This window comes from Ammodytes marinus, assembly GCF_949987685.1.
Source record: "Ammodytes marinus genome assembly, chromosome: 14".
NCBI lineage: Eukaryota > Metazoa > Chordata > Actinopteri > Uranoscopiformes > Ammodytidae > Ammodytes > Ammodytes marinus.
The window spans coordinates 3,716,277-3,735,745 of record NC_137218.1 but is presented as its reverse complement, the minus strand read 5'-3'; the positions used below and the strand labels follow the sequence as shown (position 1 = coordinate 3,735,745).

At 41.1% G+C, this 19,469-nt stretch overlaps 1 protein-coding gene across 1 annotated transcript in view; it reads right to left on the bottom strand.

The window, feature by feature from the left end:
* lrwd1 (leucine-rich repeats and WD repeat domain containing 1) overlaps positions 1–19,469 on the bottom strand; it is a 44,349-nt gene that overhangs the window by 5,844 nt on the left and 19,036 nt on the right. Inside the window, exon 10 of the mRNA XM_080040377.1 lies at positions 316–526. Within this exon, the coding sequence (XP_079896503.1) occupies positions 316–526 (211 nt within the window). The remainder of the gene's footprint in view (positions 1–315; positions 527–19,469) is intronic.

The window sequence follows — 19,469 nt, the reverse complement described above, 5'->3', positions numbered from 1 at the left end:
TCACTTCCTATCCGCAGTGTGCTAAATGTCATCTGTCGTCACCAACCAGTTCTTAAAAAGGCAACCTGGAATAAAATAACAATAAAAACAGTAAAAACACAAATAACTAAATCAGAATCAAATGTGGACTCACTGAATAGGATGTCCCCTAACCTCCCCACACACACACACACACACACACACACACACACACACACACACACACACACACACACACACACACACACACACACACACACACACACACACACACACACACACACACACACACACACACACACACACACACACACACACACTTAAACCCAGACTTACTGAATAGGAAGTTGCCTTGCTGGTGGTTGAAGCGCAGTACAGACAGGGCCTTGCGACTGGCTCTGAACTCCCCGTATGCGATGTTGTTTCTGGGGTGAAGGAGCTTGACGGTGCCCCTCTTTCCTCCAGCAGCCAGCACGCTGCAGTGCTGCGCTGAAGCCCCACCACCTCGAGACATCAGGACAGTGGACCACGCCAGGGAGAAGAACTCCTAAAACACACAAAGACACAGACATTAACAGACAGACACACACACACACACAAACACTTAGACGTTATACACAATATCGATTGAATGATTTTATCATAATTGGCATGCCCCTGACATTCAAGGTGTTAAAAATACAAAACAAACATGTATATATTTGAGTGAATGAGTACATTAGTAGCGTAAAAGGGCTCAAAAAAGCATGTCTAGGGGTAGATTAAATGTTGAAATACAGTTCTATTCTAAAATAACGTTGTAAAATAACATTTGTGAAACTGATATTTTTTTCAGATGTAATGTAAACATAACAAAAAAAAGTTTGGTTGTGAAAAATATTTAAAAAAAATTCCATAGTCTGCACATAGATGCTGCCCATTTTTCAATAGGTTCCCAACTGATGCTCCTGTAATAGCTAAACTCTAAGGCAGGCACACACACACACACACACACACACACACACACACACACACACACACACATACTCGTTTAACCTACACCGTGGGGTCAGTGGACAAAACGGTGTCTCCTGGGGACCACCCTTTCTAAAGGAGATACAGACATGGTTTCAAGTCCCAATTTTTTTATTTTATTTTAGATTTCCATTTATGACTTGAAATTTAAATTTTTCTAATTTCTAATTTTTCAATCATTTCATAAGAAATTTACCATCACGATGGGGACCTGAGGGTTGGTGCCGGGCTGTAGCGTGTTACTCAGCAGTAACTTGTTACATTAGGACTTTAAATAAAATACAAATATAAATAGATTAGAATGGGCTCAGTATTTGGGATGTGTGGAAATATATATTCGCATTTAAATTGTTGAGGAGACATTTCCTTCACCAGGAAGCTGCCTCCACATATTCTGGATGAGCAACAAGCAGAATAGAATATATCTAATATATAGATGTATTTTAACGTGGTCTAATGTTTATATTTAAAAAAACTAAAAAAAACGTCATAAATATTATGGAGAACAACAAGGATGAAAAAACACTGGAGCTGCTTAAAATCGAACAGTTGCAACAGATGAGATGCAAACTAGCTTTAGCAGCTCAGCACAGCCACCCACTCCAGGACAGAGCACCAGCTGGGCCTCCACACATCAACAGTCCATTAGCCCGACCTCTGCCCGTGCTGGAACCACCAGGGCCACCGGTTAGAGTATACATTAGAATTTCAACTAATATAGTGGGAAAATTTTGATTTTGCAAGATGACATTTTTCTGAGCCATTCATTGAGGAAATAATGTAATTTGCTGTGAGAAAGGAACATGATTTGGAATTAGAGGTTACAAAAACAACCTCTGCTTACTTTGTTAAATTCTGTAGTACAGTGTAAACAGCTACTATTAGTAGTTCACACGCAACTAAACTATCCAGTATAAAAACACCATAGGCTGAGTTATAGACTTAGTTATACAAACCAGCTATCCAAATGTTTAATGAAAAGTCTGTCACACATTTGTTTTTGCCTGCATGAAAATATTTAATATAAAAATGGTCAGTTTAACAAGCTTTTTAAAACTTTTTTTTTGTTCATGTATAAAATAAATTAAATAAAATAAAGTGCAAAGTTGGGATACAACTGCCGTTACAAAAAAAAAAAAAAGATTGCATACAATTGCTACAATTCACACAGGCTCACCGGCTTACAGCAGTTCAATTTCTTGTTAACACATAACTAATCACAGTCAATCACATGGCAGCAACTCAATGCATTTAGGCATGTAGACCCGGACAGGACAACTCTTTTAAGTCTATACCCAGGGGCAGGGCTGTACAGTGCGACAGTTTTGATCGCATTTGCTACTGAAATTGATCACGTGCGATGATGAATACAATTCCACTAGCACTAGTGCGACAGCTTGCTAATGAGCAGATGATGTCTGTCTGAGACACAGAGGAGTGCTGCACAACACTGCTTACAGGGCTCTACATTAACACTCTCCAAATTCGGGTAAATGTAGACTTTGGCAAGTAAGTTATTGAGTCCACCCTCCACTTTGGCTGGTGAAAGATGTGTGCTCGGGACCTGTGCTTTTGCGGCGATTAATACACTTCACCAACGGTAATTACCGGAAGGAGACAGCACACAGTTAAGTTAGTGCGTGTGCAAACAGAACATTTCCTGTGCGCCTTCACATTAAAAGCCTGTTACTAGCCAAACGTGAGTTGACTTTTATTTTGAAGCCGGTAAGAACAAGAAGTTAGCGCTTCACAGCCCTGCAGTGCGCTAGCTTGAAAATCAACTGCTTCAGCTGCAGAGAGCAGTAAACAGTAGTCTTTTTAAACAACGTTTGAAATAACTGATAAGCCACTGAAGAACTACTCCCAACACATTCACAAAAACCTATTTAACTTATTCCAAATTTTACCAATATGTATAGGCCTATTTATTTATTTATTTAATAGGCTATGTTTAATGTTTTAAAGTTTGGTTTTAATTAATAATTCTGAATCAGCAAAAAATTACAATTGGCAGGTTAGATTTTTTTGTCTAAATCGCAATCAGTGCACCCCTATTAATTTTTCTACAATTATTACTGCACGCACTAGGATATGATATTAATTGAGAATTTCAAATGAGACCAAGATGACAGGCTAAAAGGTAATTAGAGCGAAATGCATGGGTTAAGGTTATGCAAGTTTTCGATCATACTTTGTGTGCTACTGAATTTATTTTTGTACTACTGATTTTTTTGCTTGCTAGCACCAGTGCTACCACCTAAAACAATAAGCGTACAGCCCTGCCCAGGGGGCAAAGTGATTTTATGGACATGGAGCGTTGTAAAAGGTTGTTCACCAAAAATGACATCTAGGACCTTCCACGATCACAACCTGGTTGGACAACCTTGTCAACAAGCTGCTGGAAAGCTACAGCGGGCCGACATAGCAAATCAGAACCACTGTTTAAGAGAATGGGGGTGAATGGCGATGGGCTAATGGGGATTTTTTTTAACTTATAGAACATTATGAAACTTTGCCAGTTGATTACTGACATTAAAACAAAAACTTTGTATTACAGTATTTTCCAAAATGTTTAAATAAATATGAAAAATCATCAATATCTTACTAATGATGCGTAAATTTGCATATCTGCAAAGCCCCAAAATCTAGATGTTGGAAGAAAACAAAGTCAATTTGTTTTTAAATTTTGAAAACAAAACAAAAGTGTCCAACTGCCTGAAGCCTTTCCTAATCACAGTTCAAATTTGATCAATAACCCATAGAAAAAACATTTTTTAAACAGTTACATTTCATGTGTCATGGACCAAAAGTGTCCTTTTGGAGTCTCCAGCTGCTATTTTAGGAAACGGCTAGACATTCCCTTGGAAAAAACAGTGTAAAAAATTAATTTTCTATGGGTTATTGATCAAATTTGAACTGTGATTAGAAAAAGCTTCAGGCAGTTGGACACTTGTTTTGTTTTCAAAATTTAAAAACAAATTGACTTTGTTTTCTTCCAACATCTAGATTTTGGGGCTTTGCAGATATGCAAATTTACGCATCATTAGTAAGATATTGATGATTTTTCATATTTATTCAAACTTTTTGTCGGCCCCCTGTAGCTTTCCAGCAGCTTGTTGACCAGGTTGTCCACCCAGGTTGGGATCCTGGAAGGTCCTGGATATAATTTCTGGTGAACAACCTTTTACAACGCTCCATGTCTATTTTTCAAAAAAAGGGGTTTTGCCCCCTAGGTACTAAACCTTTTAAACAACAGAATAAGGAAGAAATGAGTGACTTTGAACATGGCATGTTGGAAAGGCAACAGTAACTCAAATAACCACTCGTTACAACCAGGGTATGCAGAATACCATCTCTGAACGCAAAACATCCAACTTTGAAGCAGATGGGCTACAGCAGCAGAAGACCCCACCGGGTGCCACTCCTGTCAGCTAAAAACAGGAAAATGAGGCTACAATTCACACAGGCTTTCCAAATTGGACAGTAGAAGATTGGAAAAATCTTGCCTTAAAACAACTTGCAGTTAAAATGTACTTGTAGCCCGCCGCTTCCAAGTGTATATACGGTTTTTCACGTAGTACTTCACAGCTTCCCAGGTCCTACCTTTAAGTGCCTCTGGAAATGCATGGATACATTCAAGACACTGTGCTTTACCAGGAACCTTGCCAGTCTTAATGCAGAAAAATCAGCTTCTGTTCAACAGCTGGTACTTCTTCCTTGCTCCACATCTTCCTCTTCCTGCTTGATGCATCTATAACAAATAATTAAAAATGTTTAAACAAACATGGAGAGGAGGAGAGGGTGACACAACGATATAAGAGGCTTTTACTCGAAGATGAATATAGAGATGGTTACGACCCATTTGAAGACAGGTAAGAATATATGTATGAATGGTAAAATGTCAAAGCTTTGTGTGTCGTGCACGTTTGTCAATTCTATATTAACAGGACTTATTTCTCAGTTTGGACTTTGATCACAATTGAAAAGTGTGACAAAGTTCCTTTTACTTTATTATTATTATAACTATTGCTATTTAATGGCAAAATATGTTTATTCTGTGTTTCCTTGTGCAAGGGTTTCTTGTGTAAAAGTAAACTATTTACAAATAACATAGAATGGATTTTTGCATCAACTTTTATCACATTTGAGTGTTTCCTTTTTTATTACAATTATAATAATAATAATAATAATAATAATAATAATAATAATAATAATAATAATAAGGGTCCCTTGTTACTGTGTAAAAGGAATTGAAAGAAACATTGTTGTTCAGCTTCTCCCCTCCCCACACACACCTGAAAGGTGTAACCAGTTTATAATAATAAAAATAATAATAATTCCTTTTTGTTCACAGACAGGACTCAGAGCTGCTTGTGTCCACTGTGGTGGAGATGGTCGCCAACCACAGGTACCTTAGTGTGCAACTCGACAGTGAGCTGGACTGGAAAAGCCACATGGAGGCGGTGTACAACAAGGGACAAAGTCGACTCTTTTTCTTGAGGAGACTAAGGTCATTCAACATCTGCCAACCCCTACTGTGCACTGTCTACCACTCAGTGGTGGCCAGTGCACACTCACTGTGGCATGTTGGGGAGAAGGTGCTCGCACAGCGGACAAAAACAGGCTGGACAAGCTGATCAAGAAGGCCAGCTCAGTGGTCGGGGCTGAGCAGCTCAAGGTCCAGCATGTGGCAGAGGCCAGAATCCTCAACAAACTGCATACAATAATGACCAACCCCACTCACCCACTCCACGCCCTGAAGGTGATCAAGAACAGCACCTTCAGTCACAGACTAATTGCACCAATGTGCAAAACGGAGCGCTACAGGAAGTCCTGTATACCAGCTGCCATACGGTTTTATTATGCACAACAATAACTTTGCACTTTCTTTGTAGTATTTATTATTGTATTTATTGTTTTTAATCATTTTTTTTTGGTATTTTAGCTATATGAGGGAATGTGTGTTTGTTATGTCTGTCCATACACTGCTGTGACACTGTCATTTCCTTTAAAGGATTATTAAAGAATCTATCTATCTATCTCTATCATGAATCATTATATGTGTCTAATTTTCTCATGTTTTGAGACGGTAGAGTTGAAGACAAATTCTTCCAAAAAGCAGCTGGACCAAATGTCCTATCATTCATGTATTGTGCAATTCCCTAAATTTTTCGAGAGAATAATACTATTTAATAAAGGTTCTTCTTTCAAATACATTTCCAGGTTTTTCAATAATCGAAATATATTCTTTTGGGATTTAAGCCAATGTTTCTCGACACAGTGGTCTAGGACATAAGTAGACCTCAGAAAACAGGTAAGTGGTGAAATACCTTTGCTCAGCTGTGATGAGGTTCCAGACTCATCGTCCCCCTCTGTGCGTGTCCTCTGTGTGAGTTTCCTCTTCTTCACATGTCTTGACGCTCCTTGAAAACAAAGAGATATAATGGTAGAAAGGTTCACTTAAAGCACTATATCAAATACATTTTCATTCAAGTTTTTTCTCCTGGTATGATAAGGATATTGATTTGTGTATCTTGCATTGAATAAGAATGTGTCATTTTATATAAAAACATAATAAAATTATAGAAACTGTCCCTGGAGCAGACATTGAAGAAAGCCTAGTTAAATAGACAAATTAAAGCAGAGCTTAGAAAACAATGAATGACAGTAAAAGTACTCTGATATTGGAAGAAGATTATAATTAATAATTGTGTTTTAAAGCAGCTAAGAGTAACTTTTAAATATCTTTTAAGCAGCCTCATGTTTCCTCTGATAATCATAAATTACCTTTGACAGCAAACGAGACCATCAGTACAAAGAAATAAGTATTTATATCGTTTTTATTACTGCGTTTGGTCTGGTCGCACACCCAGTCCGATTTTCGGTTTGCGCGTGCAGGCTATATGGTCACATTTTCGTTTTGGTTGCAGATTTCAGTGTATCGCAGCAACGCGATTTGAGAAGCCTATCCCTCCAGGTGAGGGAAGGGGAGCGGGAGCCTTGTTTGAGACAGTTGTTTGTCGTCATAATGACTGCTAACGGGGCTGAACCATCAAAGAAAAAAAAGAGAATGCAATGAAGAAAAGCTAAAAGGGAGAGGGATATACGGGCGGGAAGGCGTTGCCAAGCAATGTGTATACAATTTCACAGGAGCGAACTAGACTGCAGTGTTTACTGAATGAGCGGTAGCCTACTAAAACAAAGTTTACTTTGCTTCACCATCATCAGATGACGATTATTCATCTGAAATAGTCCTTATTTACAACAACATAAACACATTACCTCATCGTGATCCATACTAACTGCCGTCTCTCGTTCATTCGCTTTCTGTGAGGACACGTAATCTTTCAGCTCTGTGCGAGTGGTTAGTGAACCTGCATCAACTCATTGCAATCAGGTGTGTGTAGCACTGACTGGCATTAGTTGATGCAGTGTCACTAACCACTCCCACGGAGCCGATAAGTGTCCGTGCCCTCACACTTTCAACACACGGACATGCAATATAATGTGTCCTAATCATTTGACACTTGCACGGCTGGCACGCGCTACAAAACAGCTTTACGACAGCGGGCGTCGTAAAAATACTACCGCTTTTGTCCAACGGGGCCGCCAACCGACAAAGTTACTCGTAGCCACTTTAACTGGATTGTTACACCCTCTGGAACAGGTAAGTGGTGAAATACCTTTGCTCGGCTGTGATGAGGTTCCAGACTCATCGTCCCCCTCTGTGCGTGTCCTCTGTGTGAGTTTCCTCTTCTTCACATGTCTTGACGCTCCTTGAAAACAAAGAGATATAATGGTAGAAAGGTTCACTTAAAGCACTATATCAAATACATTTTCATTCAAGTTTTTTCTCCTGGTATGATAAGGATATTGATTTGTGTATCTTGCATTGAATAAGAAATTACAGAAACTGTCCCTGGAGCAGACATTGAAGAAAGCCTAGTTAAATAGACAAATTAAAGCAGAGCTTAGAAAACAATGAATGACAGTAAAAGTACTCTGATATTGGAAGAAGATTATAATTAATAATTATGAATTGTGTATTAACTGGATTGTTACACCCTCTGGAACAGGTAAGTGGTGAAATACCTTTGCTCGGCTGTAATGAGGTTGAAGACTCATCGTCCTCCTCCTCCTCAGGGTTGTAACCTATGGATGAAAAATGACATAACAAAAACAAATATATAAAATAATACATGTAGAAATATGGAATTCAACTTTTTCAAGACTAAAACATATTTTAAGTTATGTAATTTTTGGTCCTTAATAGATACCCCACCCAAGGGCCCCAAAACTGACACAAATTAGACCCCCATTAGATAAAAGCTTTAGATGTTTAACATACATGAAGTTTATAAAACACATGACAATAGTTGTGTAGTAGTGTGTTATGGTGTAAACAAGTGAAATCAAATTATTCCCTTTCATGCTGGGAACACCCAGGAAGCCCTGTGAGTGCCCAGACCCCACCTCCAGAACCACTGGTTCAGTGAATGTACCTGATGAGTTAGAGGATAGACTCAACATCTCCTCTTCTCCAGATAGAGAGCTGTCTTCAGGTACTTCCTCTAAATAAACACAGCAAAAAATGTTGTCAACAAGCACAACAAACCCATGACATTTAAACCATCACAAATTAAAATGATAAAAATAGTGTGTGCAAGGTGAGGTTATACCAATTGGTTCAATGTTGATCTCGTCCAATGTCATCCCTTTAAAATGTGATAGCTCTCCTCTCCCACAGGCCATCAGCAGCTTTGCAACTTTGGCAACTTTTAATGTCCCTTCAGGGAGCCGATAATATTGTCTATGGACCTTGATGTTGATGTGACCCATAAAACCAGTGAGGCAGTCCTCATTGTCTTTCAAGTTCAAAACTTGTGACATTGTTGCCATTTGTTTCCTTAATCTTGTCGATGTCAATGTTTGCGGGTCCTTCGCTCCGCATTCACATGCGATAGCGCGGATGGCATCAGATCCTTTGAGGTGACTTTCTGCCTCAGGTCTACCAAACAAATAAACATTCTCATCCGGCACATCACATCGTCGTCGGTAATTCACCAGCATCTGTATGGAGGACACCATGTCTGGGCTGAGTAAGACAGGGACCTTTTTGTCCCGCTTACCTTTGATTTCCACACACTCAAAGTATTTGCAGAGCTTCTTTTCCACGTCGGTCAAGGCAAGGTCAAGATCTGGATGACTGGCAAAGGTGTTTCTCAACATGAAGTCATTCAGGGACATCTTTGAAACTTCTCCCTCTCTCCTACGATTGAAGACGATGACTTCACAGAGCGTTAGTCTAGCAAGACTTAACCAGTTCCTCTTATTTGGTGCAGTTTCAAGATTGAGTCGATACTTGGGCCTTTCTGCATCGATATGGTTGTGCAGTCTCACAACATCTTCACAGTATTCTGAACGGGAAGAGGACTCAGAAGTAGTTTGAAAGATTGTGTCAAGCCGGTTAAATGCAGACAATCTCCGTCTGCATTTTTTCAAGCGTAGAACCGAGTTCTTAGTTGAAGTGTAGTTTTTTCTTTCTTCCTCCGAAACGTCCGTTTCTGATGATGATGTGCGAGGCTCATCCTCACTGCTTGTGATTGATTGATCTTCAGAGATCCTAAGCATTTTTTTTGTAAGCTAGAAGAGAAAATCAGATGGGACTCAATTACGTTTAAATTAAGAATATTTCCCACTTAATTTTTCAAATTATGCCTTTCCCATCAACAATAATATACAGTGCCTTGCAAAAGTATTCATACCCCTTGAACTTTTCCACATTGTCACATTACAACCACACACTTACATTTATTTTATTGGGATTGTATGTGATAGACCAACACAAAGTGGCGCATAGCTGAAGTGGAATGACAATTATACATGGTTTTACATTTTTTATATATAGGGGAGAGTGGGGCAAGTTGTGCATTTTGGAAGTTGTGCCACCCCTTGTTTCTCAAAAACCATAGAAGAAATTGGAAATGTGACCACATATTTAAGAAGAGCCATCCATTTAACTCATCCTGTAAAGAAGGGAGACACATGGAATAACATGTATTTATAAAAGCACATTTATGACAGTGTGCACTGTACAAAGTGCTGGCCCACTTTGACAAATGAGGCCCCAGATATCACGTGGTATTTATCAAATGGTCGTATCTCGGCAGATCAGCAAGATTTGATAAATGCGACGACTGAAAAAAAAAAAAGTAATTTGAAATCACGCCCCTATATTTTCTCAGTTTAGAGGCCTCGCCGAGAGGTTTGAAGACATGGATATGCGCATTACGTTAAAAGAAGAGGAACTTCTCTGAAGTATAAATTGACAGCATAACAGCGAAAGTAGAAAAAAATAATAATTTCGGAACATTAAAACAAAGAACGTCAGAAGGCAGCAGTGTGGAAGGAAATAACTGCTGCGGTCAACAGCGATGTCCAGCTGATTTTGGTGTATTTTAGGTTAACATCAGTGTTATCGCTCATATGATATGAAGTAGCATATACAATTTTATGTCACAATTTCTTTACATAGGCTAGGTGAAGAAAAAGTGGTCCGACTTAAAAATCACCACTAAAAAAAAAGTGTGTTGCTGCTCTGAAATGCAACACCAACTGGAGGTGCAGGCATAAGTGGTGGAGGAGAAACAGACGTACCAACTGTCCGATAAGGGAAAATATTAAACCTTTAAAGGCCCTGGCAACCCTCACAAATAAATAAATGACATTGATGTTGGGTTTCTCAATAAGCTGTTTACAATTATCTGATAAAAAATAGATTTTCATAAATATAATGAAATGTAGTCTTTTTTGCTGTCGAGAACATTTTGCAGGGCGGTGTGGGCGTGGCCAATAACGTTCTGTAAGGGAACGTTCTCTCAGTCACGGTGCTGAGCAGGTTAAGCCCAGTTCAGACCAAAGATTCACCACACAACGAGACGCAAACTTGAAAATGCTGCACATGCTCACAACGAGCCTGACTGGCAGTTCACACTGCTGCACCGGGCTGCACGGTAGCTGGTATCCTTAGCAACGGTGAATGCTCTGGCACAGCTGAGAGCAGCAGCTCAACATCACTTGCAGAAAGTAGCCTAACTTATTATTATTAGGCCTATATAGGTTTGCAATTAGTTATAGGCAATTTTTTCCCACCACAACCTATTTAATTGAAACAGGTGTCAGTGTCACGATGAAAATATATAAAAATATCTCTGTCTCATATTTATTGTTATCTCTTATTATTAGTTTATTTCCCATTTAGGCATTTCATCTATTTTAGGCATATGCATTTTTAAAATCAAATTTTTTCTGAGGATAGGAGTGGGAATAGAGAGAGAAAAAAAATTATGTTGAGTCGGATTATGTTTCTCATCACGTGAGCTGATGCGATATGCGGTTTGAATTAAGAGCACAAGGAGTAGGCCTAAACTCGTAATATGTAAAAAAAAAAAAATCAATCGGAACGTGAAAGCCTGCCCCCTCTACAACGTTAACGTGCAAGAATCCCCGGTTATCATTTAGTCTTAAACCACATCGTTTTTCTGCGCGGCGGCTCGGCGAGGTCTCACTGTGAATTTCACCATCACAGTGTTTCACCGGGGTGCACGCTGCTTCACTCAGACGGGGCTTTGAGTGTAGGCTCAGGCGCAAAGAGACAGTCTGTATCTCTTGCGCGGCACAAGAGAGAACGTGTGACGTGCCAAGCAAAAGATGTAAGCCAAAGTTCGAATCAGAAATTTTCTAATGGCCGTCTCAATGCATTTTATAACGGAGATCCTTCCTGTGACGTCCCAAGCCTTAGCTCTAAGGCAACATTCGAATCAGGATTATTCAAATGGTCGACCAACTGACATGACAGTATGTTTGCGGGGGGCTAACAGATATTCCTAAAACCTTTCATATACATATTAGCACTGATTTTACCCCCCAAATAACATAGTTACAAGGATTTAGTGGATTTGGGTTGCCAGGGCCTTTAATAACGCCGGTCTTGTTTTTTTTTCCAATGAAAGAAATACACGTCTAAAAATAACATTTTGTGTTTTACTGTATGACAGATGTGCTTGGCACGAGTGGTCAGCCGTCAGTGGCACAAAACGGTCCGTATTAACCTCCACAGGGCCAGGCAACCACCAGCTGTGAGAGCGCCCATGGTCCAGTTCCACCAGCGTGACCGTGGACCATTACTGCCGAGGTCCCGGGTCAGAAAAACAAGCCGAAAGGTGCCAGTTAATGGTGGAAATAAATCGCTCGCTTTAGCGATCAATGACACATTAAAATAGAAACTAAAATCTCAAAAGTGCGTCAAATAAATAAAATGTAAGGCTAAATGTTGTGCATTGTCTTTTTATAATAAAGAGCAGCGTACTACTCTACATATTTAAAACTAAACATGTTAGAAGCGATGAATGAATGCAGCTCCCGTGCTGCAGAGTCCCCCCAGCTGCTCCAAGACGGAGATAACTGCCCTTACGCAGTCCCATGCAGCGCTCCTAAGTGGCCGGTGTGCGCACTATTGAATCAGCGTCTTACTGTGTTGCACCCCATAAGCTGCCCATTTTTAAGTGATTAATATGTTTTTTTCGGTCTGAACAAAAAATCCCAATAAAATAAATGTACGTGTGGTTGTTACGTGACAAAATGTGGAACGTTTACGAGGTATGGATACTTTTGCAAGGCACTGTAGTTCTTATTTTTGTCATCACAACTGATTTCAAGATACACACAGGTGTGTCTGTAAACTTACAAAGACACTCTCTGTTCTGCTCAGTGGAGGGACATCTGGGTCTGAGGGGCATTCCATTTCCTGAAAGGGCTACAGAAAAAAAAAAAAAAACACTCAAATACAATTAGCAATTGCAGAATAATACATTTTTACATTGTGTTGAACCTGCAGTGTGTAGAATTTTGGGTTTTATTTCCTAGCAGATTTTGTAGAAAGCAATTATAATATCCATAAGTACATTTCATTTAGTGCATAATAGCTGAACAAAATGTTTTGAATTATTATTTTTTCCCTTAAAAAGGGTCTCATATGTCCATATTTCTGCATATTTTGGACCAAAGCCTAGTGCCGCCATCTTGAAAGTGTCATAGTTGGAATGTCATCAGGTGCATTGTTTAAAATTTAGAATTGTTCTTGTCCTTGAAGGCCACTGTAGCTTCTGTTATTATTCGAAAGGGGTGGGGTTACCCAGGGAGCATTGCATTCTAGAACTTTCTTGATGATGTCATATTACACACTGCACCTTTAAGATAGATCTAAAGCAGGGGTCTCCAACAGATTTTTTTTTTTAAGTTAAAAAAATCTGACAAAGGTAAATGCACCTCTTTCCATGGTCAAAACTTTGCGAAGGGCCGCGATTTGCGGTAAATTAATGTGCACGTGTCTCAAAGGGTTCCTCTATCAGCTGGTGTGTGTGTGTGTCTGTGTGCGGCTCTGTATGCGGCCATGTGTGACTACGGCATGCAAGCGGGAGAGTAAACGAGCAGAAGCAAGCCGTCACTGAACTGGTGGCGAAAATAAATGCAGCTGAACAGAAAGAAGTGCTCTGTAAAGCTAGAACAGTTTAAGACTCCACATCACCGTGGCAACACAACCTATCTATCAGCTCAGACAGCGCAGAGAAAAGTTTGAGGAATGCATGAGAGTGATGGCCCAGGCAAGTTTCAGTAATGCCTCGTTTCCACCGAGTAGAGCGGGTCGGATCGGAGCGGTTCGGTCCGGATAGTTTGGCTTTTCATTTGCCAAGTTGGGTAGGGTACGGTTTAAGCGCACCTAACAGCTCTGAGCCGCTCCCAATCTCAGTACTCCTCCGTAGGGGTACTAGCCGCCTGAAAGCGGGCCGAAAATGTGGAGCTACACACCCCCGTCATTTGATTGGTCGAAAGAATCATTTCCGCCATGTGTAGTCATCTCGGCAAGAGTGAAGAGAGTCTTGTGTTTTGACGAAAATGTGAGCACAGCACTGTTTATTGTGTGGTGTTTTTCCTCGTCAATAAATTAATCAGTTGGTTACACTGTGTCCCACTGCTAGTCACGTAGCTGCCGCAGCCAGCACTGTTCGCTCATGAGTTGCACCGAGCCGTTTCTGTGTGTTTTCGCCATAGATAGTAGGCTAGTAAATACACGTTCACAACAACACGGGGGGAATAAAGAAGCGGCTGGTTTGACCAAGCAAAAACGAGAGACCGCTGGTTTGACCACAGTTGGTAGAAATAATCATGAAGAGAGTCTTGTGTGTTGGCGAAAATGTGAGCGCAGCACTGTTTATTGTGTGGTGTTTTTCCTCGTCATTAACTTAACCAGTTGGCTACACTGTGTCCCACTGCTACGATGTCACGTAGCTGCCGCAGCCAGCACTGTTCGCTCACTGTATATCAGTTGCACCGAGCCGTCTGTGTGCTCACAACAACACGGGGGGAATAAATAGCCTAAAGAAGCGGCTGGTTTGACCAAGCAAAAACAAGAGACCGCTGGCTTGACCACAGCTGTTCCACAGCCCGATAGTTTAACCCACATTCTGGCGGCGGCTATCGCAGTCCAGCCTAAACCCCGCCCCACCAGTAAGGGTAGGGTCGGCGGTGGAAACAACACCGAGATTCTTAAAAGTGAGCTGTCCCACTCTGAGCCGCTCTGACCCGACCCGCTCTACTCGGTGGAAACGAGGCATAAGTGTTTATAGAAGTACCACACTCAGTGCGTTTCCATGGCACAACTAGATTAGATTATCACATATATCGAACTAGACACTCGAACGGACCGTGTCACTTGTCTGAGTTTACATGGCCTTTCAGATATCGGATAAATGTCCAATGCATGGCTGTCTCCACTATGCTAGGTGGCGCTGTAGCCCTTTCAACCATGCTTTCAACAAGTGTTGAAAGAGCCACGTCCGGTTCTCTTCCGTCAATAACCCATGGTGTAGCCTATCACGCGCAGGCACACAAGCACAGAACGAGAAGTCCGATAAGCGATGTCCGATCCCTGTATACATGCAGAGAGAATGCCGACAACGAACGACTTATCTAGGTGTTCTTATCCGACATCTCTTGTCCGTTATTGTGCCGATTTGTGTGCGAAGTAGATCGGATAAAGGTGTTTACATGCAGTTTAAAAGTCCTGTTGAAGTCTTATTCGTTTAGTTACCCGATTATGAGTCTGCATGTAAACGCACTGACTGTTACTGTCTTTGACCTTTGGAGAAATGTATTTAGTCATTTTAAGGAGAAAACACATTGTATTTATTATTTCAACTATTGAGTTATTTGTAGAACAGCATGCTAGTGTAGCCATACAAGATTGATTTTCTGAATTTTCAATGCTGCTTTATTTTTATGTTTTAAATTGGGAAATACATGTTCCAAAACGACCAATAACCTCTGTATTTAAAAAAAAATTAAGCAAGTAGGCTAATAATAACCATTAATGAATTATAGGCTATCGCATCACAGTAGGCCTAATTGTCCACAATAATCTCACAACAGCCCCTATCTAAAAAGGAACTTTAAAAAGGTTTAAGCCAATTATAAACAATAACATTATTAGTCAGTTAATATCTAAGGGTTGTTCATTGTGATTTAAGAGTCAGTGAGCTCCATGGTAACACAGTGATTGACAGGCTGACTGCTCTTTAGCTGGACAGAAACTGCCCTTTTTTAACCCCAAAACCCTCTTTAAATACACAAACGTTTTGCCTTTACTGTTGCACAGTCACGACCCAAAAAAAGTCGGTCACGTACTGACCCCCCATAGGCCCTTTCTGAGCCAGGAAAAACCCTGGACTTACCTCTAGCTCGTCAGTCTTCTCTCCCTCCTCCTCGCCGCCTGTCTTCTCTCCCTCTAGCTTGGTCTTCTCTCCCTCTAGCTCGGTCTTCTCTCCCTCTAGCTCGGTCTTCTCTCCCTCTAGCTTGGTCTTCTCTCCCTCTAGCTCGGTCTTCTCTCCCTCTAGCTTGGTCTTCTCTCCCTCTAGCTTGGTCTTCTCTCCCTCTAGCTTGGTCTTCTCTCCCTCTAGCTTGGTCTTCTCTCCCTCTAGCTCGGTCTTCTCTCCCTCTAGCTTGGTCTTCTCTCCCTCTAGCTCGGTCTTCTCTCCCTCTAGCTCGGTCTTCTCTCCCTCTAGCTCGGTCTTCTCTCCCTCTAGCTCGGTCTTCTCTCCCTCTAGCTCGGTCTTCTCTCCCTCCTCTAGCTCTTCAGTCTGATCCTCTTTTTTCTCATGTTGGGTCTGGCCCTGCAAAGGAGGTCAGCACAGTAAGGAGAAACTTCATAACAAAGCCACCACAAAGGTTAGTCTGGAGGCAGGGCTCCAGACTAACCTTTTCTATTAGGAGCATTTTTTTCCCAACACATTTAGGGGGGGCAAGCAGAAATTTTAGTGGCACACCTTAAAGGCCTACTTCACCGGTTTGAATATGAAGGTGTATTGAATTCTGAGATCCTATGTAGTATAAATGTGAAGAAAAAATTAAATCGGTTCATCCTAGCCTGAGAAAAGGCAGAAAGAGTGTTTTTTTTTTAACCCTATATTTCTCTTTCTCGTGACATCACAGAAAGAGAAATATAGGGTTAAAAAAAAACGTACTTTGTAAATATTACTGTGATGTCACAGTAAAAGACATCACAGTAATATTTACAACGTAAGTTTTTTTTTATACTACATAGGATCTCAGAATTCAATACACCTTCATATTCAAACCGGTGAAGTAGGCCTTTAAAAATATATATATTATATATATTCACATTTTTCCCAATTTTACTAATTAGGCCCACTAATATTGTATTGCCATCATGTTTTGGACCACACTGACAAATGATATAGTTCTTTGTCTTTTTGATAATAACACCTAATTGCCATGTGAAATCCTTCAGACATTTCTTTAGGAAAGGAACCCATTTTCACCACAGCCCCTTCTACATCTGAGCCCTCTGATTATTATCTCTGCTGAATCCTCTGTAAGCAAAATAGTTACAGGACCAAAATAAAATAGTAGTAGCTAGATGACAACATCAACTAGAAAATGCTGACAATTCTGAAAGAGGCACAATTAATAGAAAATGTTGACCAAGTAATTTACAAATTAACTAGGCCTATTTACATACACAAACTCACTTTCCAAACTTTTTGGGTTGCCATTTAACCACAATGTTAGCTTTTTTATGGATATGCAGTGGCCTATTGAATGTGGACCTATAAAATAATTTTCGTGTTCACAAACGTCACCTGACACACGGTGCTGTCTGTCTGCTGCAGGTGGGAGGGGGGGCCTGCTCAGACTGCCCGTGTGAGTGAGTGCTGTCAGCGGTGAGGAGCGCGGTAAAAAAAAAGTTGCAAGATGTGTCGCTGGTCTTTAACTAGCCTTAGCGCTATGGCGGAGAGTCGGCAGGTATAGCGGAAAAAGTCGCCAGTTGGCAACATATTAAAGACGTAACGATAGCGGGACACAGAGGACAGTAGGTCACGTGATCCGCGCAGTTGATCGTTTCATTGATCACTCACGGACTGTCCCTTCTCTCTCTCTCTCTCTCTCAATGAAAACAAATCTCGGCAAATTTTCCGGTCGCGCCCCTAGATTTAAAAAGTACTCGCATTGTCTCAAAATGTTACAAAATGCGAGCATTTGGTCGCAGTCTAGAGCCCTGTATCAGACAAGCTGAGGCTGTCAGCGGCAAGGAGGAGGAGAGGAGGAGGAGGAGAAGAGACGGCATGCGCTGCTGCTCTGCTCTAGTGAACGCGGTTTAAAAAAAAAGTTGCAAGATGTGTCTCTGGTCTTTAGCAGCCTTATTGCTATGGCGGAAACGTGAAAGACATGACGACAGCTTGACACTACGATGAAAATAGATCACGTGATCCGCCCAGTTGATCATTTCACTAATAACTCGCGGACTCTCCCTTCTTTTTCTCACACACAAAGCACTAATAATGGCAGTAATAATAATAAATGGAAACATAAGTCCGACGGTGAATGTTCCGGTCGCGCACGTGCTTAGTAGTAAAAAGTACTTGCACTGTCTCAAACAATGGTCCCAAAATGCAGTCTGGAGCCCTGAATTTAAAATGGTGAAAACACTGTAAAATATAGGGATGGGTATCGTTTGAGTTTTGACCAATTCCGGTTCCAATTCCGATTCTGACTATCGATTCCGGTTCTTAACGGTTCCCAATTCCAATAAGATAAAAGAAAGGGGTCAAATGTTTATGTAAAAAACATTTATTTATCGTTTTTTCTCTCTCAATCTTGTTCTTATAAACAGGCTACATCAAATAAATGAAACCCACAATCACAACTCCTTTCAGAGCTTTTGGAAACCTAACCAATGGGAAATATTGTCTTTAAACAGGCTCTTTAATAAGTCACATTTTAGATCATCAGAAGGGGAATCTCTGATATATTCCACCTGAAATCAACATTTTCTTTTCTTCTTTCTATTATCTATATTCACGTAGCCTGCTATATTTACAAACTGAGGCAGCTCACGAGGCAGTGATCACGGTGCGTTCTGTCTGCTGTCTGCAGCAGCAGGCTGGGGGCTGCTACTGGCCGTGTGAGAGTAGCCTACTCCCGACAGCACCAGCCGCGATACAGACGTTGCTTGTGCTTTATATAGCCTAGTCTATGGGCCGGTGTAGAAAGTCGCGTTGCTGTGCCGCTGTGCACTGCTTCGGTTATGAGCCCTGCAGCTCTAGTGTGAGGAGGAAGAGCAGCGCTCGCTACTCGGCTCTCAGGCGCTCGGTTGTAATGCGACGGCGCGACCTGATGTGCGAGATGCTTTTGCGGAGCTTCTTTAAAACAGTTATTCCTCTAATGACCAGTAAAAGTAGCAAGATTTATCCCTGGTCGCCTGCTTTGACCATTTAATTCGCTCAGGTTACAGCAATCTTTCTGAATAGGTCCATGACAGCAATGCTGTTGTATGCTAACCGTTAGCTCTAATCAAAACACAGACATGCCTGCAAGGTGACGTCGCATGACGTGAGTACGTCATTTTGCGCATGCGCAGGAATCGATCAAAAATAATCGAAATTTTCATATAACAATTCTAAATTTAGCACCGGTTCCGATGCCCATCCCCAGTCACTAGGCTTGACGAACGTTTGTCTTTTTACGGCCAAGCTGGTGCAACCAGCCCCTGTAGTGTACTGTATTAGCCAACAGCAGCGCGAGCCGCTAAGCTAGTTAGCATTAGCGGCATGCTTCAGTGTTCATCACAACATATCAATTAAAAACCACAGATGCATGCAACCATAATTATCTTAAATTCTTACCTGCTGCTGGTGTCGTGCTGCGCATTGCTCGTGATGAGCCCGTAATAATTTGATCCGTCTTTTAAATCTCTCTGTCGCTGCTGCCATGTTCACTGCTGCCATCACGCCATCCAGAAGACGACTATGGCTATGGCTGTGGCTCTGGGTGGGAGATGGGGGATGGGCAGTGCGCAGTGCGCATGTGCAATACGCGCGCGAGCCGCGGTGTCCTTTGAA